Source organism: Archocentrus centrarchus, chromosome 14, assembly GCF_007364275.1.
Source record: "Archocentrus centrarchus isolate MPI-CPG fArcCen1 chromosome 14, fArcCen1, whole genome shotgun sequence".
Classification (NCBI taxonomy): domain Eukaryota; kingdom Metazoa; phylum Chordata; class Actinopteri; order Cichliformes; family Cichlidae; genus Archocentrus; species Archocentrus centrarchus.
Window position 1 is genome coordinate 37,257,391 of NC_044359.1, and position 17,601 is coordinate 37,274,991.

Below are 17,601 nucleotides of genomic sequence, written 5' to 3' on the forward strand. Positions count from 1 at the left end.
CGCATTGCAACACCTGATTGTGGCGCATGCGGACTGCCAAAAATTAAAATAAAATAAAAAAAAAATAAATCTCTTGCAACGAGTCAAAACTACACAACAGCGGCAGCACACAATAAAAGTTATACTGCTTTCATCTTGGATTGTTAACTCGGGGTTGGTGGGGCTGCTCCGACTTTCCCAGCTGGAAATCCGGGTTGAGGGGCTGTTCCAGGATCAGAACTCAGACTGGGAACTAATGCTGCGTTAAGACGGAATTTCCGATTTCCCAGTCGGAACTTGAACCTGGAACGCTCCCTCAACTCATATTTCGCATAGACATATATATATATATATATATATATATATATATATATATATATATATATATATATATATATATATATATATATATATATATATATATATATATATATATATATATATATGTCTATATATATGTCTATATATATGTCTATAATATTTCGTACTCAGAAACTGAAACAGCAGTAAAAGTGTAAACTTGTTTACACTGTTGTGTATTTGTGACTCGCTAAATAAGCACCGACACGTCTCTGTCCGTGAATGCGCTGCAGCGGAGTTTTTAAGCGCAAGAAAACGAATGTTGTGTTGTATTGTTAGTGATCCCTATTTGCTGTTGTATCGCTTTAACGACAACTGGAACGCGCTAACCACGGGAGTGACGTCACTCCCGAGCTCCGAGGCGTCCGGAACGCCGCACAGGACATTTCGACTTCCTACTTCGTCCGGGACGCACTCGCAGGTGTTTGCGCCATGTCTGCCGCTGAGTGGAAGAAGAAGTGTGAGGAAGAGTGGAGCCTGCGGGGCGCACCGATGCCCGACGGCCTGGACTGGAAGTCCGTGTATGAAGCCAGACCCCTGGGAAGAAATTTGCTGAAGAACCCGGCGCCGTACGGTACCAGACTGTTACTGAAGTTACTCCACTGGTTTTCTGTGTAGCGCTGATTCACAGGACGGAGCCATACACGGTTTATATGAACCGCAGAAAGTTTGGATTGCAGATGTGGGCCAGAGTTTTGTTGTACAGATTCAGCGCTGACTCATTTTAGTTAGCTTCAAAAGTTCCGCTTTTATTCCCGACTAACCTCAGCGTTACAAATACAGTTCACCGTCTTTGGTAATTGTGCAATAAAGAGGCGCAGACTTCCTTAGAAACGTCTTTTAGTGAAGCAGTGAGCACCTTTGTGCAGTCTGACTCATGAGTCTCCTCTGGAGTCCAAGAGTCCAAGCAACATGATGTCCTAGCAGATGCTGGCCTGTCACAAAGATCAGTGTGACCCTGTGAGGCTGACCTCTGGAGATAGTTTTGCAGAAAACGGTGCTTTGTGTGTAGAAATTGCGTCAGTGCACAATTTGTGAAATACATCGCTGACAAATGAATGAACACACAACTCCGTCAGCTCGAGCTTCCAGTCTAACTCAGTGGTGTGATTAAGTTTTAGCACAGTTAGAACCAGCATTTATGCAGATGGAGACAAACATCAGAAACTGAAGCTGCATTCAATTTCATATGCAGACAAAACAAAAATCGTTCTGCAGATATGTTTCCAGCTATGAGCTGTGCTCCTCCTGCTAGCTGAAAACACTATGATATGTATATAAATGGATATCAGCCAGTGTATTTATATTGGATTTTTCTAAGACTAACTGCATTGATCTCAAAAATGCAGTATCCGTCAGGCTTTATTAAAACTCAGTAAATGAATCCAGTGGTATTTAACAGGTTTCAGTGATTTTAAACTGCACTGGCATTGAAACAGTGGAGTAAGTTTTTTTAAAGAAGTAAAACAGATGAACTGGTTTACATGTGAAAACTGCAAACAGGTGTGTCTCAGCCCGCGGAGCAGCTGCTGACTAATGGGGTATTTTCACAGAGGCACACCCAGTGACTGTCAGAAAGATCAATTCTTTGGCTTTGAGATGTTTATGCTGGGATTACAGTGGTGAGAGCAGTCTTCTGGTTTCCTACACAGGGTTGAGTACAGACGTCCCACCACCTGAGCCCGACCTGCCCGCTGTGCCTGACCGCGGACCGCCACGATTTCAGCCTGAAGGTGAGAGACTAGGGCTGCTCGATTATGGAGAAAAATCATAATCCCGATCATTTTGGTCAGTATTGAAATCATGATTATTTAACAGGATTACTCACTGTATGGAGTAATATGGTGTAAACACACCATATTTATTGCTCTTAAAGAACACTCAATAACTCCTCTACAATCTCCTGAAAATAAATAAATTTTACATTGAAAATAAAATAAAGAATATAAAAACATCAAAACATAAATAAATTGCAGCATAGATACATTATAAATTAAAGAACTAATAAATAAATAGGGCAGCACGGTGGGGTGGTGGTTAGCACTGCTGCCTCACAGCTAGAATGACATCTAAATAAATAAATGGATAAATAAATAGAAAAGAAATGCCAGTTATCACAAATATTAGGAAGAAATAGGACCATGTTATTTAGACCAAATAAATTTGCTCACATTTTAGTGCCACAACATGCTGACACATGTATTCAAAAGCTGTGGTATTAACATCGGTAGGGATGTGAGTCGAATTGGTTTCTGGGATTTTCGGTGATGAAGCGGGCTCCGGTGTGGTGCTAGTTACACCCACAGAGCAAATATCGGTGGGGACATCTCCCTGCCGTCCCTTGCTAATTCTCTGCTCCCTGATTGCAGTCAGGCCGGGCCGTTACAGCCCAGAGCAAACAGTAGGTTACACCGTAGGCCCCACAAAGACTCAGCGCTGCAGCATCAATCCGCAGTAAGAGTATACGGAGCGTCATGTGACAAAATCATTTTAATAATAATTGTTTTCTGTTGATTACACTGTTTTTGTCATCATTTGGCGCGAACATCAGAATCAAAATTGGATTAATTGCACAGCCCAGTGAGAGACAGGCAGGATCTGCAAGTTTGTCTAAAATGAATGTGTGTTTATGAAGCTTAACTAATCTCTGAATGCCCAGGCGACTTCACCGGCTGGACCACAAATGCTGAAGTCCTGCCCTATGATACAAGTGGCATTCCTCAAGGTGTTGTGATATGTGCACTGCCTCAGTATAGGTAGGTGTTACTGGGGATCAGACCTTAACCATGAAGCTGGCTGTAACAGGGACTACCAGGAAGGAAACTTGCACAATTACATTTAAAGTGTTGTCACATAACGTCTAGTTGTGTAATTACGGTCAGGTTGCAGTAAGTTTGACTCTTGCCTGTGCTGCTGTCCCCAGCTGGTTCACCATGGAGCAGATCGTGGACCTGAAGGCAGAAGGACTGTGGGAGGAGCTGCTGGATGATTTTCAGCCTGAAATTGCCATCCAAGACTGGTGGGTAGTTCCATTCCACCTCCATCCCCGAACACACCCCAGTGTTTGAATACACTCAGGTTTTTCTCTTACATTGTGTACATTTGGCCCAGTCAGCTGCAATAATGCAGGAACACGAAGTAACTGTACATAAAATCCTTACAGCCTCTTGTCATGACCAATTTCTGCTGTTTTCCTATAATTGAAATGGATTGATACAGCCTATTCTTGCTGTTTAAATTTATAGAGAAAATGAAGAGATTAATTATGCTGCAGCTGATATCATATTATCTTTTAAACAATGTTATTTATCAGATAAAAATTATTTGTTTCAGAGAAATGACAAACAAGCTAAACAGGAGCATTAAACCAGAGCCAATCAAGCAGAGCCTTTACCTCCTCATCCCATTCTCCAAAAAAGCCTGCAGTTCAGTCAGGCACACAGCAGAGGGCGCTTGCAAGCTAAAATGAATGGAACTAAACAGCTGAGATAAAGATGCACACCTGCTTCTAAACAAAAAGGACACACATTATTTTTCTGTAATAAAATGACGCTTATTGTCCATTTAGTTTTTCCTACAAGGAAGCTGACTTTGCTCATAAAACGCTGGAGTTCTGCTAGTGCGTGCTTATTGGTCCGTTAAGGACTTGGGAGAGGACACCGTCCTTAGTCGACACAAACCTCCATGTGTGTATACAGTATAAGCAGCTGACTGTGGTGGTTAGAACATAGAATAGAATAGAATAGAATAGAATGCTTTATTGTCATTATACAGAATGTAGAGTGAGATTGGAGGGCCACTCCTGTTAATGGCATGTATCTCAGCATAGTAGCATTACATTCTGAGTCCAGTGAGGTTCATGTGATTTGTTGTGGTTACGGTTAGTGGCTTCCAACATGAAAAATGTAAATGGAATATTTATTAAATTGACGTCAGTATAAATAGTACTGGTACACAAATTTACTGATAAATACACCTATTAGAAACTTTAACCTCCTTTTCACGTCACCAGAGTTACTCCATTCTGCCTATAGGGGGCAGTAAAAATCAGTATTGATTGTTTCTGTCTTACATCAGCTCAAGCCGGCCGCTTTGTTAGGTCCACCCGTTGAACGTCTCGGCAGTTCAAATATCTAACATGGCAGTAAATCAGTGCATTCCAAATGAACCACAGATTGGGGAAGAAAGGTGATTTAAGTAACTTTGAACGGTGATCTGTGGGTTTACAGAGCTCGGTCCAAGAAAGAGAGAAAACATCCAGTGGGTGGCTGATGTCAGAGGTCAGAGGAGAATGGCCAGATTGCTTCGGGCTGTTATGAAGACAGCAGAGGCTACAGTTTGAATGGGCTCATCAAAATTGCACAGTAGAGATTGGAGAAATGTTGCATGGTCTGATGAGTCTTGCTTTCAGCAATGTTTGAATGATAGAGTTTGGCATGAACAACATGAAAGCATGGATCTATCCTGCCTTGTATCAATGGTTCAGGTGGGTGGTGGGGTGGGATATTTCCTTGGCACTCTTCGGGGCCCCTTACTTTCAACTGAACATCGTTTAAATGCCAGAGCCTCCCTGAGTGTTGCTGACCATGTCCATCCCTTTATGACCACAGAGAACCTATTTTTTTTTCTCAGATCTTTACTCAGATAACTTGAAGTTATGAGGAAAATCTGTCGTTTTGTCAGGTATGAGGAGAGTCAGCTGCATGACTCGATCTACCAGCTGTGTGTGAAGTTACTGGGTGCAGACAAAAGCACAGTGATCTCCGAGCACGCGGTCAACCCCACCGAGCAGCGCGAGACTTACTCACACAACTGGAAGGAGGTGAGATTCTGATCGCGTTGCTGCTACAGTTACCTGTGTTGCAGCTTTTTGATGTGTGCATGTGTGTTGGCCTGCAGGTGTCGCATGTGTTCTCTGGTTATGGACGCGGGGTGAGATATGTCCACTTCGTGCACCGGCTAAAGAACAGCTTCCTAAACGGGTTCCACCAAACACGCTTCACTGGCAGCTCCGTGACTGTAAGATCAGCCAAAAGCCGCCCATAGGCTGAATCTATCCTGCACTCACTGCCAGCTTCAGCAGCACTGAACTGCTTTCACACTTGCTACCATCAAAGTACTATAATAAAATGTACAATCATCAATATTTTTGCTATGACAATTATTTTTTGGGGGGGTGGAGGTGTAATTCATGGTTTGCTCTGAAGAACCTGGTATGATGCAATAATAAAACGTGCAGTTTTCTTGTTTGAGGGATGATTATGTCTTTCGAGTATTCATGCCTTTGGCTTATATCTGTCTGTTGGGGTGGCTGTAGCTCAGGAGGTAGAGCAGGTCACCTACTAATTGGAAGGTTGGTGGTTCAATTCCTGGTTGATCCAGTCTGCATGCCAAAGTATCCTTGGGCAAGATACTGAAACTAAGTTGCTCCCGATGCAACCGTCAGAGTGTGTGTGTGTGTGTGTGTGTGTGTGAGTGAGTGAGTGAGTGAATGAGGCATGTTGTATAAAGCACTCTGAGTGCTCAGAGTAGATAATTATAAGAACCAGTCTATTTAGCATGTTTATGGAATACATAAGCAGTGTGTAACACCAACCATGCACTCACAGTTTTTTAGTCTATCAGGACATTTTCATGAACTTCTTGATGAATTTATGAAACCTGTTTATGGCAGGTTTTGTTGTGGATTCTTTTCCCAACATGCAATGTTTCCAAATATTTTTTATGTTTAAGGTACCACTTTTGTAAAAGTTATCATTTATAAAAAGGGGTTTAATTGTAACTAATGTCAGCCATCACTTTCATAACTACTTATCCAATTTTAGGATGTCTCGGGCTGGGACAGGTACGAGGACAAGCAAGCCAAAATGTTCTAAAAACATGTCATTCATTAATAATAAAGCCAATGTATGTAAGATGAATTAGTAATTTCTGAATAGTAAATCATGTTCATGTTGTGCCTCTTTACAAAGACTTGAACATCATAAATATGTGTTGGACATAACTCCTCCTCCATACCTGTCCTAAGTACCCTGCTACTGAACTACTCAGTTTGTATCTAAATGGGTATATTGTCTTTGTATAATGGTTACATAAAGCAAACAAAATGTGACTGTACTCTACTCTTAATAGCCTTTTCAGTTTCCACTCTGATTGGAGGTAATGACAGATATATTTGCATATTACAAAGAGCTCTGTGCATTTTAATAAATATTAAGTCACCTTTGTGGGACAAAGAAGTAAAAAATAGCAAAGCTACTAGAGCCGTTTTCAGCCCCGAGTTGTGCTTGTGCCAGGAGGACACGGTAACATTAACTTTGCAGCTGCGCATTTTACTCCGCTTAAGCTGTTTATATCATCAGAAATGATGATATTAACAAACAGCGTTAACGAGATCAGTGTGACGTCAGAGCTCAACCAGTACATAATGCTAACCACGTGACTGATATAATTATTTCCAGTCACAATACTTTTGATTTTTGATCGACTTTACAAGCGTACGATGTCCAAAACACGAACTCGGTAGGAGACCCTGAAGGCAGCACGTCAGAGCCGCGTGCGCCCGCAGCATCCCCTCCTCCGTTAGTCAGCCACGATGTGAGTAACGGAGGAAGTTCACTGTAGAGTTCAGCCGAGTGTCGGCGCGGGGAAAGTTTGACCAGGCCGCGTATTTCTAGACTTCCTGGAGCAAGGGCAGCCTGCGGTGGAGCCGTCCCATAAAGCAGAAGGTAAGCCGGAGGAAGGGGATGATGGTGCGGGCAGCCAGCCTGAGGCTACGCCCTCTGACCCATGTACCGGTTCTGATATATAAATAGCTCTGAAAACCATAATGACTTAAATTAAGTGGTTATACTGTCACCCAGCAGTGAATTATTACTTTTTTCTATTCAAGGAAAAAAGTTAAAATGTGCCTGGGACTTTTTAAATTTAAAAGCAGTCTTGAGTGAATCCTGCCAACAGGAGAAGGTTTGGAGGGGAAATAAAGGTATTCGGCCAGTAAAAAGGAGACTGAAAACCGTAAAGGTGGGATAAAGAAGTGTCTCTACTATATCTTATATTTGCATTATATACGTCGTTTTTCAGCACAGCATTACAACTGGAAAAATCATATATGTGGATCATCACTGGCAGCTACAAGCAAATATTTGATCAGTGCTTGAAAACGAAATCTATCCGCAACAGCTGCACCACATGAGCATTATAGTTCATATTAGAACCTGCTTCATCCCCTCACTGCTCCAGGATGTCTGGAGAGTGTGTGCGTGTTATTCGGAGGGTTTTATTTATGTCATTCAGAAAGATTGCCCGGCTTCATCTCTGACATTTTCTTCTGATAAGTGCTGAACTTCAGAGCTGACATTTAACTGGCAGATAAACATTGTTCATTTAGCAGATTGGCAGTGGCTCCACAGTATCCCCACTCACCCGTCTCTTGTGTCCACCGCAGCCCTGCCTGCACGGCCTGTTACGAGTTGCTGATGTGTGAGACAGGAGGCGTTGACTGCAGATACATCCCCAGTGCTGGTTCATTATATTTGCTTACACAGACAATATCACTTATATCACTTTTCAGATGAGGATCCAGAAAAGCACTACGGTAACTCATTTACTCTTTGTTTGTGTTCTCCTGCTTACATTGTGTCGCAGTGTTTAAATCCATCCCCGTGAACTTTGGGCTATTTTAGGGACACAGAAATGTTAGATATCACACTTAGGGAGTATTTGAGACCATTAAACATTATCATGGCAATGTCTGTGGAGATTCAAATGCATTTAAAAATTATTGTCATTGAGCAGCTCAACAGATTGATATGATTATTTTCTCAGGGGCGACATATAGATATATAAGGTAGATTTCTTTGTTTTCCTACACAAACTGCTGAAGCAAAAACATCCTCAACATGTTACTCTCAAAATCCTTATTTTAATCATTGGTGTTAGCTTCACAATCAGTGGGTTTAGAGACTCACTGTGGGGACAAAAGTACTGAGCTACCTACAGGTTACACCTGCAGGAGCCGCCTGACCATGGAAAGGATGCCATGAAGTTCCTGGTGCACAGTTCTTATGCTGATGTTAATGCTGGGGGAGCTTTGGAGCTCTGCAGGTACTGAATCAGCACAGCGTAGGCAACTTTATGACCTCAGCACTCGGTGACCTGCAGTAACACAACTTACAGTTGATCATGAACATCTAGGAACAAAGAAATTTCATGAGCTGACTTGTTGGAACAGGGACATGCTGTTACCGCACCACACTCAAACCCAGTGAACTCTTCAGACCCATCCTTTCAGGGTTTGGAAAGGCAGACTGTGTGGCTAGGTGCTTGATTTTATACACCTGTGGGATGAAAAAAAGAGGTGTGGCCCAATACTTTTGTTCATGTAGTGTATTATAAAGAGGGAGAGACAGCAGTAAAATAATCCTGAAGTGAAATCTATGGGAGAATTCAGCATTAGTGGAGATGGTGGTAGAAGTATAACCTGCAGGGGGAAAAGGTTTCTAAAACTTTAAGTTAGTGTAAAGTCTGCAAGTGTTTTAAATAGTTTTCATCACATTTGACTGATGATGGTTCTCGTGCAGTGTTTATGTCATAGGTTAAATCGATAATTCTTTAAAATAACTGCTCACATTAATTCTCAGGGTTTTGGGTTGGCTGCTGTGTTGTGAGATGTTTCTTATATTTCCTATTATCTTGTGTGTAAGTGTAACTTCAGTATCTTTTGACCACTGCCACTGGGTACGGCTGTCTTTGTGAAATTATGTAAATTCTATAGTCTTTTCAAATGGTGGATAAATCTATATATTTTTAAGTAATATTATTTACAGCCTTGTTTTCATGCTGTTTGCAGATATACAGTTACTGTCTTGTTTGCCTGTGATATCTAAGCACAGGGAAGACAATATGTGCAGGGGGTTCAGGAGGCAAATCTAAGCAGTCTACCACTAAAGCTCACTGACACTTATCCTGAAATGCAACCTCCTTCCTTTACACTCACATGTATGCGAACGCTCACGTAAACCAATGCGGCAGAATTAGATGCAGCCACCCATATGTGCGCCATTCATGGGTGCCGAGGGACAACTGGCTCTACTTCACCTTACATTCCTCTCATGTTTCCCTGTGATTAGGTGGTAAAACTGTGTAGTTTTACTTCCTTTTGATTTATGGGATTAAGGGAAGCCAGCTCATATGGATGGCACTTCTTAACCCTGAGTGAATTAGATTGTCTCACCTTGTTAAAGTGCAGATCGATGCATAGTGCAACAATAAGTGCCAAACACCTGTCACATAAACTAGGATCACAAGTGCATCATTTCTCTTTACTTGGAGCTTGTTTAGCTTCACATCACAGGGCTGTACGTGCTGTAATGTGTAGTATTTACAGTCTGTGAGTGCATGTGATTGATGGGGGAAAGGAGAGTTGGTGCCTATGGGGGCCTGTTTTGTTTTCATTGACTCTGCTCTATTGTGTTTGCTGGCCTGCTGGCTGCCTCTGCACATTTTGCTAATGTTTTGTTGAACTAGGCTGTTGCCCTGAATTAATATGTTAACAGCGAAGGATCAAAGTCACCTTTCAAACACAAATGAGTTAGTAGTTTCCATCGTCTTTCCATTCCCATTATCTCCGTCATTCTTCAGGTGGCTGCGTGATATCACCCAGTTAATGAACATTAGAAGTAACACATTCACTTAGACTGGGTAATAAGTAGAGATCCTCTCCCAAATTAATTACATCAAAAGAGGAAAAAGACTAGAGATGGCTTACAGGGTGACGGTGCTGACAGTCTGTATCAGTATGTATTTGTATATTCAGTCTGCTGTTTATGTTTGTGACAGTTTCTTGAATATTGCATAATAGGTGTCCCTGTCTGGGTTCATACTGAAGTTGAGAATGCGTTTCCTTCTAAGGTGACAGGGCCACCAGTGGCTGAGCAGGCTGTCTCAGGTAATGGAAACCTCAGGAGCTGCTGTCTGCCTGGCTGTCAGCCGCTTGTCTCCCGACCTTCTTTCTGTCTGCCTCACCTCCGGCCCCATGCGGCCTCTCTCTGTCCACCTAGCCCTTTTTTTTTATACAGTGTGGTGCACATGGAGAAGTCACAGGAAAAGGAACTGTCTACTTGTTCTGTTTGGTTTTTGTTAGCAGAGGCACAATGACTCGAGCGACAGACAACAGACTAAAATGTCTTAGCGATGTCAAATGAAGTTTGTCTGATTTGAGAGGAAGAGAGACAGTGTCAGTGTTACAATGATCAGAATCATTGTGATAGTGTTGCAGATCAATTTTAATTTGTTATAATTCACATAATTCATGCCTATTATGTTCCTGTCTGGATGCTAAAGTTTATATGTAATCATCATTGACAGGAATATTGAGGCAATATTGGACTTTCAGTGATTTTTTATGAACTGCCCTTTTTCTGGGGCTGTGGAAAAAAAGATGCACCAAAGTCACGCTTGTTGGTTTTTTTCTTTTTTTACTAAAGTGTAAGTTACACATACAGATTTAAAGTATACATACACTCACTTCATTGCTTAAAGTTCAAAATATGTTTTCAAACTTATCAAGACCTCTTCGTTTTAGTCATCATGACTGACCACAGAAGTGTGCTTATTTGTGCCAACATAAAGGTTTCTGTGACAGCATTTGTTGGACTGAGCAACACAGAGTAGACACAGTGCAGTTCTGAGAAGATGACAGACTGACGCGAGTCACAAAAGTCTGTTAAAACGTTACTCAATAAGTTCAAACAGTAAAAGCTGTTGGAAAGTGTAGCCATGTTGCCAAGGTCTTAAAAAAGAGATCCAAACTGTCAGCTGAGAGGAAAACGGCCCAAACGGTGATGAGACACAGGCAGCACAGTGGGGAGCACTGTTGCCTCACAACAACAGTGCTAATTCTTAGGTTCGACTCCACCACCTGGCCCAGGCCTGTCTGTGGGTTCTCTCCAGAGAACTCTGGCTTCCTCCCACAGTCTAAAGCACTTGGTGACAGTGGGAAGGAAAAACGTCCTTTTAACAGGAAGAAACCTCCAGCAGAACCAGGCTCAGGGAGGGGGGGTCATCTGCTGAGGGGGGAGAGAGACAGGACAAAAGGCACACTGTGGAAGAGAGACAGAGATTAATAATAACTAATGATTAAATGCAGAGTGGGGTATAAACACAGAGAGAGTGAAAAGAGGTGAATGAAGACACTCAGTCTTCATGGCAGTGTAACTAAGGGAGGGTTCAGGATCAACTGATCCAGCCTGAACTATAAACTTCATCAAAAAGTTTTAAACTGACACACTGACAACTTGTCCAGGGTGTACCTCGCCTCTCACCATGGCAGCTCCAACCCCGCTGTGACCTTAAATTGAATTTATTATGAGGATGGATGGCTGGATGGATGGACAGCCCAAGAAAACCCAGGAAGTGTGGTAGGCCCACACTTCCTGCTAGAACATCAATGTCACTGTCTAGATTGTTTCATATAACTTCCATCCAAAAAAGACGCTCCTGCTCCAAAGCCAGTACCTTGAAGCTCAGCTGAAGTTTGTAGAATCTGAAGGGAAGTTTTAAGGCCAAGTGATTTTTTTCCCTCTAAATGTGAGCCATAAAGACTAAAACTGAGTGAAATGGGGAACTTGGGGAGTCCTCTTTGGCTGCTCCCTCGGTGCTCTGATGAAGCAGTTTCACTGCTCTCTTTGAAAAATATGTGTGCAGCGCTTACTTTGAATGGGAAGATTGCGTATTGGAAATATGGTGTTCTGGATGGATTTCATCTCATGTCATACTACATGTGACATGCTGCTGGGTAAAAAAGAGCCCTGGTTTAATCCCACACTTATTCATCTGAGTATTTTTATGTATCACATAGAATATTGTATAACATCATACCTTTTCAATCATTAATTTCCAAGAAATGTTGTACATGAAATTAGAGAAAAATTTAACCTGCAAATTGCATCAGTATGTTGTTGTGATTCTATTGCCAATAGAAGTGGATGGAATAATGAAGAAGGAAGAGTCTTCAGTATATCCTGAAACCATCAGCTGGAAGGTTTGTTCCACCAAGAGAATGACCCCAGACACATCAGAACTGGTTTTTAATTGATAAAGCAAAGTAATATTAAGTCTTAGGGACGGCGTTTAAAAAGTCCTGTACTCAATCCTGTCAAAAAAAGTAACAAGTAACAAATTGAATTGATCTGTAGTAATTCTGCCAAGAAAAGTGGTCAAATATCAGGCTGATGTCACGATGTTTGACTCAAAGCATCTGGTCAGAGTGCAACTTGCTAAAAGACATTTTACGAGGTATGCTAGATGCATACTTTTTACCATCTTGATTTCAGAAAACTCTAAACTTGTGCATCAGTTGTATTTATTTTATTTGGGGGGGGTTATGTTTTCTTTTCTATGGCAAAAGGCCCGTCGGGCTCCACGGGGCCGGGCAGTCAGCACAGGGCTCGTTAGATGACATCGGCAGACCCTCATGATGAAGTCTGTTTCTGATTGTTTGATCAGAAATTCACACCAGTGGCTGCTGGAGGTCATTTTGTAGCTGCGGCGGTGCTCATCTTGTTCCTCCTCACAAAAAGGAGCCGATACTGGTCCTGCTGACGGGTTACGGCCCTGTCCATTCCTGTTTTTGGGGGTGTCTCGTTGTTGTCCCTCTAGTGCACCTGTTGGTAATTTCATTAACACCAAAGCAGCTGAAACTGAATTACAACCCCCTCCAATACTTAACTGACCAGATCAATATCCCAGAAGTTTAATGGTCGTGATGCTTTACTCTGCTTTAAAAGTACATTCCTGTAAGAATAAAAAAAAACACTATTTAAGAGGCCCGTGCAAAGGTTTGGCCTTTTGTGCTTGAAAGTTATCTCAGAAAATGTGTAATCACGTTAGCCTAATCTCTCCATGATGGTGTATGGAAGCTTTCAACCACATCTATATATCGCATTCAAAACATCCTTAATTCTTGTTCTCAAGTTAAATGTGTAATTTATTACATTTTGCATTATTAAACCTACATTTTGAGTATAATTACAAACAGTAAATGGACTGGTACTTATATAACGTGTTTCTACTTTAACTGAGCAGTCAAAGCTCTCTTTACTACAAGCCTCATTCACCCAATCACACACACACTCATTTATTCTATACCTAAGTGATTAACATTTGCATGCATCAGGGGTATCGTGCCCAAGGACACTTTGACATGGAGACTGGAGGAGCCAGGAAGCAAACCACCAACCTTCTGATTGGTAGCTGACACACCCTCCTGAGCCACAGCTGCCATACGGCATGCCAACTTCAAGCCTGAGTTCGACAAAGCGGGAGCATCTGGCTACAAGGCAAAACCAAAAAATTAGAGTACATTTTAGCAAATGCTTCAGTTTGCCTTAAAACCACCAACAGAACGACATCTTCACTGACTTGTCTTTCAGAGAATGTCCACTGCCCAAATACTGCACGAGTATACGAGTATATCTAATAAAAAATATTCCAAAATAATATTGATTGAGAAATGATTTGGATGTTATGTAGCCAGTATTAATTGATCATAGAACTGTATATAAACAGGTTAGACAAGGAGCTGAGTGGTGGTTGAAAGTAGATCACCATACCTGAGGACCTGAACAGCCTGGCAGCGTGCCCGCCATGTTGTAAACTAAACCTCGTGCTCAGCCGAGCTTGCACTGCTGCCGTCCAGATTGATGATAATTTTGACCCGGTGGACTTGGAGGGAACAGAGGCGGTGCAGCAGAGTTGGGTTATCTTTCTCCTGCTGCGTGCACATGAACTTCTCAGAAAACAATTAATTCCTCAGGGGTACTGATTGAGACTGTGTAGTTAATTTATACCCTAAGTGTGTATATTTACAGCAAAGATATGGTAAAGCTTTGTAAGAGAAACCTGCTGGTGTAGAAGTTTAACTTTGTCTACATGACTCTTGTAGAACTGACTGACTCCTTTGGCCGTGTTACAGTACTGAACATTACAACCAGGATGGATAAAATAGGAATCATTTTACAAAACAAAAAGTCTTGAGTCATCAATCATTTCTTTGTATTTTGCTTCCAAAGAGCCAACTTTCTTGTGACTTTTTTAAGTGGTCTTGAGCAATAGTTCTCCAGGGTTCCTGAAAGTTTTTCTCTGTTGGCTGTTTTTGTTTGTTTTTTCTTTTCCGACTCATTTTCAGTCCCGTCCGTGTACCTTTACATTTTCAAAAGAACGTTTTTTGTTTGTTAAGCCACCCAGCATGGAACTATGAATCATTAAAACATAAAAAAGGCACCTAACTCAAGGGACAATCCAATATTGTGTGCACTGTGTACATATAACAGGTAATTAAGACCCCATTTTAAATGGTATCTTTAGGCACTTTATTGCTAGCACACTTTGTTCCCAATTCTTTGATTGACTCTATGAAAAATGCCAAGGATTGCACAGTTTGACAGGGATAAAATAGTAGTTTTGCAAGATGATTCCCAAAGAGCTATTATCTAAAAGATTTGGCATATCTTGGAATGGTGTGCAGTGTGTCCTTAAAAAAAATTGAGGAAACTGGACAAGTGGAGGATGAAAGAATAAATGGCTGGTGTAAAAACTACATACAGCAGATGAGCAGTATCTGGAAGGAATGTCATTATATCTGGGAATACATCACACCCTTCAGTCAGGGGAGAGGTGCAACAGTGAGTACCTACAGTCATCTGTAAAACACAACGGAGGCCCTGTCATGGTTTGGGACTGCAGGTGCGGAGCTTTTGTAAGAACTGATGGAATTATGAACACAGAAAAGAACCATCAGATTTTGATACCATCTGGAAAGGATCTGGTCAGCAACAGCTTCATTTTTCAGCTTGACAATCATCCCAAACATACTGCCAATGCAGTGAAAGCATACATGGACAGAAAAACACACAATGGAACACTAAGTCATGGATCGACCTCTCCAGAAGCTGGACCTCAACATTAGAGAAGCAGTGTTGGATCATGTTAATGAAGCCAAAGGCAGCCAACATCCAAAGAAGAGCTTTGGAATGTCCTTCAGGAAGCCTGGAGAACTCTTCCTGATGACTGCTTAGAGAAATTACAAGAAGGCTTGCATAAAAGAGGTCAGGCTGTGCTGAAAAATACAGGTGGTCATACCAAATATTGACTTTCAGGCTCGTTAGAACTGTACTGTACTGTTAGAACTGTAGACTGTTTTTGCCTTATGAACTGTATTTCCATTTATGTGGGCACATTTCATTCCATTGCTGCACCTATGTCCCATTTTCTTTGTAAAATCTAAGGAATTGAGAGGTGGCTCAAGACTTTTGCACATTAGCGTATTAACGCCTGAGCCATCTTTTCCCCTGCTGGCATTTAGACTGAGGATCTTATGCATTTCTGCTCACTAGTCCCAGGATCACAATAGCTGAAGTCACAGATGAAGAGACAGATCCTTCTTTTAAAAAAAAGAAAAATAAGAAATTTTTGTTTTTCTGATATCTTCATCCTCCTGCTACCTTTTGCTTCTTCAGTCTGTCAAAACTTGATGTGCATTCTTTACTGCAGCCCTGTACTCAGTGACCAACGTAACTAAATGTGTTTGTGACATGTTTTAAACTGGCTTAAACATTTGCAGAGGCTGCTCTGGAAAATTTGATGCAGTGGAAACAACTTAACTGGATGATTCTTTAACAAACCTCAGTCTGCTTTCCACAGGCTCTTTAGGACTTGCAGTTACCACAGCCCTTAACTGCTTTTCTTGGTTTTGAAAGATTTAAGAGTTAATTGCATAACTGAGTAAAAGGTGATGTTTCTGTTTGATTAAACATAGAAAATGTTCTTCCAAACTGACACTCTAGTCGAGACACACACAGTCCAACATTGGTAAAAAGTGAGAAATGTTTACAGTGAAACCTCCACAAGATGATTTTAATGCCACATCACTGGTTCGGCTCAGTCTCTGTCTGCATGTCTGTCCGTGTGGTTAGATAATTTTTATTATTATCATTATTATTAGATCGTCTTACTCTCTGATTTATCTGGTTCATTGACAGGCCCGCAGGAGCAAGCCAAAGCCCTGAGTTACTTATTAAAGGGACATATCCCTTTCCTTTCTTCACTTCAAGAGAAAAGGGGGAGAGAAACACTGAGACAGTCTAACTGCTTTGATTTTTGTGTAACTTGAACATTTCTTTTGGTGCTGTAATGGGAGTATATGCTTCCCAAATCCAAGACTGAATACTGCAATGGTTTTGAGTTGTAGTCCAAAAGTTTTTAATATTTTTCACAGATTAAATTTAGAATTTTTTTTTAAATACATTTGAGAGCCTTCCATTAGTGTTTCCTTCCAAATGCTTCCAAAATCAGCATAGTAACTATCCAACAACCTTGAACACTTTAGATTCACATAGTAGACTTTATGCATATGAGAAGCTCTGTCATAAATCAATGAGGATCATATGTCTCATTGGTACATGATAATAAAACCCTGTGGTCTTGTAACACCAGGTCTTGTTTTGGTCTGATTATCTACTTATCCCACTTTGTGTGGATCAAAGCTTAAAAATATTGAAATACTCTCAATTTATATAACTTTACTGATATTAAATCCATGTGACCTGCCAGACTGTGGGCAGTCAAGACTGCCGACTGCTTTTAAATGCCAGTAAAACTGAAACCACGTGTGATAGATCAATAAGTCTTTTTGCATATAAAACCAGAGGATTTACACTTACATATGATGCATTCAACATGTCCCAGAGCGCTGCATCCTTCCTCTAACGCAAAAATCACGTAGAAAGCGCTAACAACATGTACTCCATGCGCTTCATCGTGTGCATTAGCATTTCTCTGTGGGTTAGTGCACTCTTTAGCTACCTTATGTAGTTACTATGGATTACCTTCATACATATTATTATAATTAGGGTTCTGAAGGGTCTATTACTGTATAGTGAGTTGTAATATTCCACACGATGGTACTACAGCATATATAACTGTAATGATATGGTCTGGCAGACTTGTTCTATTATAGGTCTCAAATGGGCTACAGAGCAGAGAAGTGGCTCTGCACTTGGTTTACAAAATTTGATGTTTAATCACAAACAAATGTGTTATACACTCTATTTGCTCATCTGTCTTCACACACACATATGAACCTGAATAACATCCATCTTTAATCCAGAGGCTTTAATATGATGTGGGCCCTTTGCAGCTAGAACAGCTTCAGCTCTTCTGAGAAGTCTTTCCACAGGTTTAGGAGTGTTTATGGGAATTTCT

At 41.2% G+C, this 17,601-nt stretch overlaps 2 protein-coding genes across 2 annotated transcripts in view; both read left to right on the forward strand.

The window, feature by feature from the left end:
• Nucleotides 1–680: 680 nt before the first annotated feature.
• nccrp1 (P1, F-box associated domain containing) lies at nt 681–5,588 on the forward strand. Its single transcript, XM_030746468.1, has 6 exons — nt 681–913; nt 1,992–2,072; nt 2,999–3,095; nt 3,263–3,358; nt 5,023–5,161; nt 5,239–5,588. The coding sequence occupies exons 1-6, from the start codon at nt 772–774 to the stop codon at nt 5,383–5,385; spliced, it is 702 nt and encodes a 233-aa protein (XP_030602328.1). The 5' UTR covers nt 681–771; the 3' UTR covers nt 5,386–5,588.
• A 1,347-nt stretch (nt 5,589–6,935) lies between these two features.
• slc8a2a (solute carrier family 8 member 2a) overlaps nt 6,936–17,601 on the forward strand; it is a 42,268-nt gene continuing 31,602 nt past the window's right edge. Inside the window, exon 1 of the mRNA XM_030745972.1 lies at nt 6,936–7,067. The gene's annotated coding sequence lies outside the window, so the exon portion shown is untranslated. The remainder of the gene's footprint in view (nt 7,068–17,601) is intronic.